This window comes from Culex quinquefasciatus, chromosome 1, assembly GCF_015732765.1.
Source record: "Culex quinquefasciatus strain JHB chromosome 1, VPISU_Cqui_1.0_pri_paternal, whole genome shotgun sequence".
Taxonomy (NCBI): Eukaryota; Metazoa; Arthropoda; class Insecta; order Diptera; family Culicidae; genus Culex; species Culex quinquefasciatus.
In genome coordinates this window covers 99,738,642-99,747,226 of record NC_051861.1, presented here as the reverse complement: position 1 = coordinate 99,747,226, position 8,585 = coordinate 99,738,642, and the positions used below count along the sequence as shown (strand labels likewise).

General features: G+C 44.3%; 1 protein-coding gene across 1 annotated transcript; it reads left to right on the top strand.

Annotated features, from left to right (window-relative positions):
* Positions 1-3,045: 3,045 nt before the first annotated feature.
* On the top strand, positions 3,046-5,136 carry LOC6049042 (transferrin). Its single transcript, XM_001865823.2, has 2 exons — positions 3,046-4,514; positions 4,583-5,136. The coding sequence occupies exons 1-2, from the start codon at positions 3,109-3,111 to the stop codon at positions 5,058-5,060; spliced, it is 1,884 nt and encodes a 627-aa protein (XP_001865858.2). The 5' UTR covers positions 3,046-3,108; the 3' UTR covers positions 5,061-5,136.
* Positions 5,137-8,585: the final 3,449 nt, after the last annotated feature.

Sequence of the window (8,585 nt, the reverse complement as noted above, 5' to 3'; positions counted from 1 at the left end):
TCCTGATTTCTAGAACAAAGTACTGGATGTTATAGGCTTTTCGGAAAGAGCACACGATTTTGAACCAAACTGCATCAATAACTCAAAAGTGATGAAAATGCATATGGGATATTTATGCGATCAGGGGCAGTGTAAAACATGAAAAAAAATTAACAAATGTAATGATTGGAGGTGGTAGAATAGGTCAAATACAACCGAAAACAAATATAAACTATACAAGATAAATGCAAATTAAAATTATGCATGCAAAAAATAAAGTTTTTGTAGAATAAAAGTTGCTTAGAATGACCTCCTAAACACGCGAAAAATAAAAACTTTCGAAGAAAAGAAGTGGACAGTAGAGGGTTAAGAAGGCAATTAACCTGGCCCATTGATTATCATAAACATAAAACAGCTAAAATCGAGCCAAACATTTCATTAGGGCACAAAACCAAAACGTAAACATTCGGGATTATTCCACTATTCCATTCATTAGTACACTCCCTACATGCCCTCCAAGATTCAGATTGATAAACAAAACAATTTCCTATTGAAAAAAATCAAAAACACAAAAGGGCACATAACCATGTTCACTGCCAACCAAAAAAAAAGTTCAAATGTGCCCTTTTATTTTTCGTTAGGTTCTCGTACTTGAGGAACTTTTTGTGTTATAAAGTGAACTTTTCATACATTCTTAACACTAATTCACTTCAAAAAAAAAAAGTTTGGTTTACTTTCCCCCAAGGATTTCTGCAGTGGAAAACTTCGTCAAAAAACAATATTTAAAACGGTCCCGCGGCTGCTGTTCAGTACACTTTTGAAGAATTTTTATGTTTCACATACCTTATCTACACCGTTAGATCACAAAACATCACCAATAATCAAAATTTCTACTGAATTACTCATTATTTCTAACTAAACAAAAGGGCCCGTAAACATAATTCAAAACAACAATCCGGTGACAGCGCTTTAGTGCCCTTTCAGCTCTCATCGAAATTGCATTTAGAAAGGGCCCATTATGAACAACAGTTGGAAAGTTAAAAGGTCCCAATAACGATTTTTTTTAAATTATGATTTTAATTGCGATAATCAACACAAATTAAGAAGCATTTAAGCAGAGTTGAGGATAATGATGTGTTTTATCGTATCATAAGTAAAAATACCATCAGTCAAGCTTCTTTTTTAAATAGGAATTGAAACAAGTTGTCCACTTTTTGCAAGCGATTTTCACAAATCGCGGTTTTTGGTTTTGTGCCCTAATGAAATGTTTGGCTCGAAATATCAACAGGTAAACAATATTTATGAATCCTCAGACTCTTGAGAGTACATTTCTGGAGCAACATTTGAAAAGATCACATAAGCATTTTTCAAAACGTTACTGTTTTGCAAATTTAGAAACAACAGGAAACTATTTAAAGAAATCCAGAAGGTTGAAAGATAGCTCGGAAGGCCAGCTGTTTTTTAACACTTTGAGTTCTGTGAAAAGGTCAAAGCTAGCCTGAGAATAGAAAATAATTCAAACTGTCGAAATGCTTATCTGCCCTTTACTCGTGTTGTTCTAGATTTTAAGAATGACATAAGTATGATTAGTTAGGTATAATGAAATCATCTCAGCTAAACTATTATTAAAATAAGCCAACTGGGGCTTCCCTCCAAGATAACAGTTCGGAAAGCTCAGCTTAGATGATGTCAAATTATTATTATAAGTAAAATTAGCTCAAAATAATTAATTGCTTCACCAATTTGATTTTCTTATCTGTAATTAGTGGTGCCCCTTTATCAATGAGCATTAGCTAACACATTTATTAACTTCACCGGTTAAATCATCCGCGAAACGTCTGGACGTGACAAAAACCAATCTTGTTCAAGCTGTTCGAGATAGCCCATGAGTGTAATCTGAGCCAACGTTCTTACGCGAGTCGAATTTAAATTTATGCTAAACTGAAACTTCTTAATTTGTTACGACCTGGAGGGATGCTAATGAAGGATTTTTGAATGTATTTTGAAATAAACCTAATTTTTGTGCAGAAGAAAAAATCTTAGAAGACAAACTATTGCCCAGGTTATTATATTAGTTTTTAATAGAACGAGCCTCCCTACCTAAAACAATCAAAAGGATCACAGTTTCACACATTGACTCGAATGTTTATATGCAAAAGACAAACCGGCCGGTGGTTTTTCTGTTTATTTGTTTCCATCTGAGGCATTTCGACGTCGTCGTGCTATCTTGTCGCACCCGCCATTTCGACGTTCCGAGAAAAACGCGTTTTAATGTTTGACCTTGAATAAAACGAAAGCACGCAATGTAAATAATAACAAACACGTTTTATTTGGCTGACCATTATGTGCATTGTCCCGAAGTTTGGTTGAAGTTGGTTGCTGGAGTCCAGAATTATGATTACAAATGTTTACGGTAGTCTAACTTGTACGTGCGTCAAACGCGTTCTGACCTGAAATCCCTTCGGCACGTTGTCGCACTTACATCAATTTTCAGGGAGTGACAAGATAGCACGACATGATTGAAACTCCTTTCATATGTAAAGTGACAAAAATGCACGGATTTCGTTGAATATCTCAGAATTGAAATCGAATTTTGGAGATCTGTGAAGGTCAAAAGGTGAGGCATTGTGAGCTGCACAAAATGTGAGGCATTGTGAGCTGCACAAAATGGCGTTCTTAACTCGATTTGGCCTAAAATGCACGTACGACAAGTTAGCATGACGGCGACGAATTTGGTCGCCACCGTCTCTTCTCAGCAAAATATTAGAGAGTCCAGAAACAAAGTCGTTTGCGGTAGCCTTTCGATGTTGGACAAATTTAATGGAACCAAAAATTTTGTACCTCATCAGTCTGTAATTTGTGTGGAGTCTAGACTCTGAAGCACTATGTTAAACCGATTAAATTTGATCATTTCAACATCTTATATGCTTCGAAAATGTAACTGTCCACTATCGACATGGCACCGCCCAAATCCTATCAGACAAGACGATCGACGACGATCTTACCGAATCCTCGCCGGGGAATTCCCCCTCGCTCTCGCTCTCTGTGCTATAAAAAGCCCCACCCGGCGACAGTTTGGCTATCAGTTTCCATTTTCAATCCCCGAGCGTTGATCGCCGGTTCAGCAGGATGGGTCTCGTGCGCTTATCAGTCCTATTCGTGGCGACCTTGGCCGCTTTCGGCGTTCAAGGTCAACAGGAGCAAACGTTTCGTTTGTGCGTGCCGCACCAGATTGCGGACGCGTGCCGTGACCTGATGGCCAAGGTCCAGGTCGAGTGTGTGGCGGCCCGCGATCGGATGGAATGTCTGGACAAGGTGAACGCGCGAGAGGCGGACTTTGTTGCGGTTGATCCGGAGGACATGTACGTGGCGTACCACATGGCGAACCAGGACTTTAGCGTGTTTACCGAGTTCCGAACGAAGGAGGAACCGAAGGCGGAGTTCCGGTATGAAGGGATTTTGCTGGTGAGGAAGAGCGATAACTTCAAGGCTGTGGCCGATCTGCGCGGGAAGAAATCTTGCCATACTGGGTATGGGCGTAACGTTGGGTACAAAATTCCGATCACGAAGCTGAAGAAGCATGGACTGTTTAAGTTGGCTACCGATCCGGAGATGTCCCCGCTGGAGAAGGAACTCAAGGGACTGTCGGATTTGTTTGGAAGTTCGTGTCTGGTGGGCAAGTACTCTCCGAACGACGAGGTCAACCGACTGCTGAAGAAGCGCTACTCGAATCTGTGCGAGCTGTGCGAACGTCCGGACATTTGCGACTACCCGGACAAGTACTCGGGGTACGACGGAGCGATCCGTTGTTTGGTTGAGAACAACGGTGATGTCGCGTTCACCAAGGTGATCTACGTGAACAAGTACTTCGGACTGCCCGTTGGGGATGCTCCGGCTCAACCGGCGATCAACCCAGCTGCACGTGCCCAAGACTTTGTGTACCTGTGCGAGGATGGAACAACTCGTCCGATCACCGGCCCAGCCTGTTCCTGGGCACAACGTCCTTGGCAAGGCTACATGGGCAACGGAGACATCAACAGCCGCTTCCAGCAGCTCCAACCCAAGCTGCAGCAGTTCTACGAAGAAGCGAAAAACTCCGCTGACGTCAAGAAAGCCGCCGCCATGTGGGTCGACCAGAAGAACTTGCTAGTCAACCGCGTCCAACCGGTTCTTCCCGGCGAACACCTAAACAAGGCCCAGTACAAGGACGTGATCGAGCGGGATGGTCCGTTCGAAAGCAAAATCAAACTCTGCGTCACCTCCCAGCTGGAGGCGGACAAGTGCGACGTGATGCGGCGAGCAGCCTACTCGCGGGATGTCCGCCCGGAGATCCAGTGTGTCCTGAAGGGCAGCCGCGATGCTTGCGTGACGGCGGTTAAGGACGGTACCGCTGACGTTGTGGTGCTCAAGGGAGAGGATCAACCCACGGGAACGGGTTTGAAGGCGATTCTGTACGAAAAGTACGCCGAGGAAGACGTGATGGTGGCGATCGCAGACAAAGGCATCAACCGGGATCAACTGGCGAAGGCACCGATGTGAGTATAGTAAAAAAAAAAGACCATTCGTCCGACTGATAACCCTACAACCCCCCTCTCCCCTTTAGTGAATTCGACGCCTCGGACCCGCGTGCCGTCTCGGCGGCCCTCTTCCTCAACGACAAGCGCCAACAGCGCGTTTGCCCCAACAAGCTGGTGTCCACCCCGGGTGCCCCCATCCAGATCGTCTCCGCCCAGGACCTGACCCGGCTCGGCCCCAACAAAGTGCTCGTCTGCGAGAATTTCCAGTTCGAACCGACCTCGAACTACGCCTCGTGTAACGTGGACCACACCCTCCCGACGGGAATCTACGTGCGGAAAACCGTCACCGGACAGATCGAGGACAACATTGCGCACGCGTTCGTGGCACTGTCGGACAAGTTTGGCCACGGAGCGAAGGCCGAGGTGGTGTTTGAGCTGTTTGGGGAGTTCAAGCCGGGCGCGAAGAACGTGCTGTTCCACGACCGGGCCGCCAAGTTTGGAGCCGCGGACAACAAGGTCGGTGGGGTTGATCCGGTGTACTACAAGCAGCTGATGTGCCAGTAGGTGGGCATGGTGTTGTGAGGGAAGAGCATCCATTGTCAAGGAAGGAACTTGTATTATGTCATAATAAAACGTATTTACTGCTAAAACGCTCAACCAAACCACAAAACGTATTTGTATCAATTTTATGTTGATCTATTTTTTATGTTGTTATTGGGTGCCCACAATATGGGACTTATTCTCAAAACAGCTCCACAATCTAAATATTCACTGAGCAAAACTCACACAGCGCATCGAAGTGTTCCGCACATGATCTGACCCTGCAGTAGGGTAGAGTAGTCATCAATGAGACACGGGGAACAATGATAAAATGGCTCTCACAAGTCGTAGTTTCAACCAATCAGACTCATATTTGGGGGAAAGGTGTGTCTACTGGATACACGTCTGCCATATTAGTGGCTTTGGTTATGGACGCTCCTTTAAAAAGTTATTCATAAATGTTTTATTCTGGGGTGTAAAAGTAAATTATGAACAAAAAATACTTTTTCGCTCGTAGGCTGCCATTTACACCAAAACTAATATTTCTTCAAATTTCTTTCGACGTTCCATAGGGATTGAGTTGGGCTACAATGTCCTTTCATTAGATTTGGCCAAAATTTTAAATATACCCAGAATCCAGGGCTGTCTCATTGTTCCCCACTCATTTCAGCCCATGGGTAACAATGAGACACTTTGATTTTTCTTCAATAAACTTTTCAAAATCAATGGAAATCTTTCAAAACATGAATTAAAAGTTATTTTTGGCATATTTATAGAGTTCAAACTTCATTTAACCAATAATACTAAGTTATTTGGTATTAATATATGGATTTTACATAATTTCAATACTTTTTAGTGTAACTTTTGTTATTAAAAGTTTCATGTTGGCAAAATTGCTCTAAAATGTTCAAGGCAAGTCACCTGCAATGGAACAATACAAAAACATGATGTTTTACTAGAAAATGTTGATTTTCGTAAAGTGTCTCATTGTTCCCCAGCTGTCTCATTGTTCCTGCCAAGTGCGTCTACAATGAGACAGTTGAATAACTCTGGCTGTAGATGTCGGATCGATCTCATTTTTTGGTCAATGTTAGAACACATTAAAAGAAAGATAATGCAACTAAAAGCACATTAAAACATGCTTATGAAAAAAATAGAAAAATCGTTGAAAGTTGAAAACCAAAAGTGTCTCATTGATGACTACCCTACCCTACAGAGCACTCAAATAACAATCGCAAAACACTCGAAATTGCGGTGATTGGCTATGAAATATTTTTTTTCTTAACGAGGATCAATAAAACAATATATAATAACAAAAAAAATCTCCTTATATTCCATACTTTGAGATCATGTAACTGACGAGGGTTACTTGGTCCAAGCGGGTCTTGCAGGTCTTGAACCTGCCGATGTACTCGGAGAATATCCCCCACAGCTCAGCCGAACTGTAGAGTACCTCCCCGGCTTCCTTCTCCGTGGCTCTACCGTCTCGGGAGCCACCTTGGCTGCTTCCTGTGGGACGAGGGCGATCCTTGGATTTTCCGCCCGGAACTGCGCCCGGCAGCGAAGGGAACTCCATCGGCGTAAACGCCGGAACTGCTGGACTCTGCTTCTCCGCCTTCCATGCCGGCGGTTTCGGTTTCGAGGCCTGCTGGCGCCTCCGGATAAAGTCCGCACGCTTGGGGCAGCTGCGGTCCGTGGCTTCGTGGGCTCCAGAGCAGTTGGCACACCGCTTCGGCTTGGCTTCTTGGACTTTGCACTAGTCCGTCTTGTGGGGACCCCCACAGTTGTTGCACCTCCCCTTGAGGTGGCAGTATCTGGTCCCATGGCCCAGCTGCAAACAGTTCTTGCACTGGGTCACGTTCGGCCGCTTCTTCCGGTAGGCCTCCCACCGGATGATAGTGCTTGCCACAACTTTCATTGCAGAGAGCTTCTTCAGATTGGTGTATCCCTTGGGGAAGACCACAATGTACGGAGTTTCGTCCACGGTGGACTTTTCCTTCCGCTTGATGATATGCACCTCCAGCGCGTCCAGCTTGAGATCCCTCTTCAGAAGGTACTTGACCTCGTCCGGTTTCAGTTCATCAGGAAAATCACGAAGAACCACCCGATGATTTCGTTCGCTCCGCCGATCGTGAGTGTAGAATTCCACTTTCTTCTTCTTGAGTAGCTCTTGCAACTTGTCAAAATCTTTGACAGAGAAGCAGGTCACCTTGGTTCCAAATCGGGTTAGTTTGTAAATCGGTTTGAAACCAAATTTACAACTTCCCACTATCGCCACGAGCTTGTAAAAATCCGTGGTGTTCTTCACCACCAAAGGTGGTTGCTTTTGTTTACCTGCCGACTGACCGGGTGGTGGAACCGCCGGGGCCCTTCTCCTGCTGGACTGGCATTGTTGTTGTTTTTGTTATCCGCTAGCGGGCTGAACTTGTTGTTGTTGAGCAGGGTCTTCTCAACTTTTTCTCCTTCGATGCCGATTCCAGTGACCTCGCTGGACTTCTTCTGCTTCCGATTCCCGCGGACGGGACGAAAATCTTCCTCCTCGGAGGATTCCTCCACCTCCATCTGTCAAAAACTTCCAAGCACGCGAGATGACAACACGAGCAAAACACGTCTTAACTTGTCGCTGGCTGGCGACTGAGTGAACGAATATAATTGAAAATAGAATGTTTTTCTTAAATAAAATGCAAATTCAACTTTTTTGTGGCCATAAAAATCTGTTCTGAATCATCTGATCTCTAAAAACTTTTGAATTAATTTATATCTTCCCTCCCCTTACTTATTCAAATTTGTTAGATTTTCGTCTGCCAGATTTTTCCAGATTTTTAATAGATACTTTGCCAGATTTTTCAAATTTTGACCTGATAACCCTGCGTACAAGCGATATACAGGTTTTCGCTTGCTTTTCGTGCACGCTACCACTGCGTCGGCCGGCGTTTTTTGTGCTACTCGTTCTAGCCTCGCTTCTAGCCATCGATAAAAGTCGCGCTAAAGTCAATCAGTGATGAGAGGGATGGCATCGCTATTTTTAGACCACGTTTTCCACTTTTTCTCATCGAAACCGACTACTTTATTGACTTCGTTTTGCTGGGTGACTTAGGACGCCGTCTCATGATTTTGTTTTTTTCATAAAATTATTTTTATTAGGTCCTTTTCGGTACTGGGACCTGGTTAGGACCGAGTCGGCTTTTGTAATTACGTTGTTCTTAATGCTAAGAGTAATTACAGAGGATCTTGTGTGTAAATGTTAGTGGGAGGGGAGCCGATTACCCGCGGCCTACTCGGGGTTAGTAGGGAAGGGATTGATGTTAAAAGACAAGGCGTGGGAAGGGAAGGGGGATTGTGTAGGGGTCTTGGTTGGCTCTGCTGGCCTTTGCGTTTTGTCCTCAGCCGCAACTCGGTGTCCAGCTGCTGGGGCGTTCTTGCTTTGATTCCGTTGCAAACCAGAAACGACGGCTTTGTGTGAAGGCGAGTTATACTAACTGAAGGAAAACTAACTGAAGAAAAACTAAATGGATATTATGGAATCTAAGAGGAACTGATAGATCGGAT

Bases quoted from the DNA above. Each gene is read 5' to 3' on its own strand.
- LOC6049042 (XM_001865823.2), top strand. From the start codon at position 3,109: ATGGGTCTCGTGCGCTTATCAGTCCTATTCGTGGCGACCTTGGCCGCT. The intron at 4,515-4,582 runs GTGAGTATAGTA...TCTCCCCTTTAG, and splicing joins CAACTGGCGAAGGCACCGAT to TGAATTCGACGCCTCGGACC.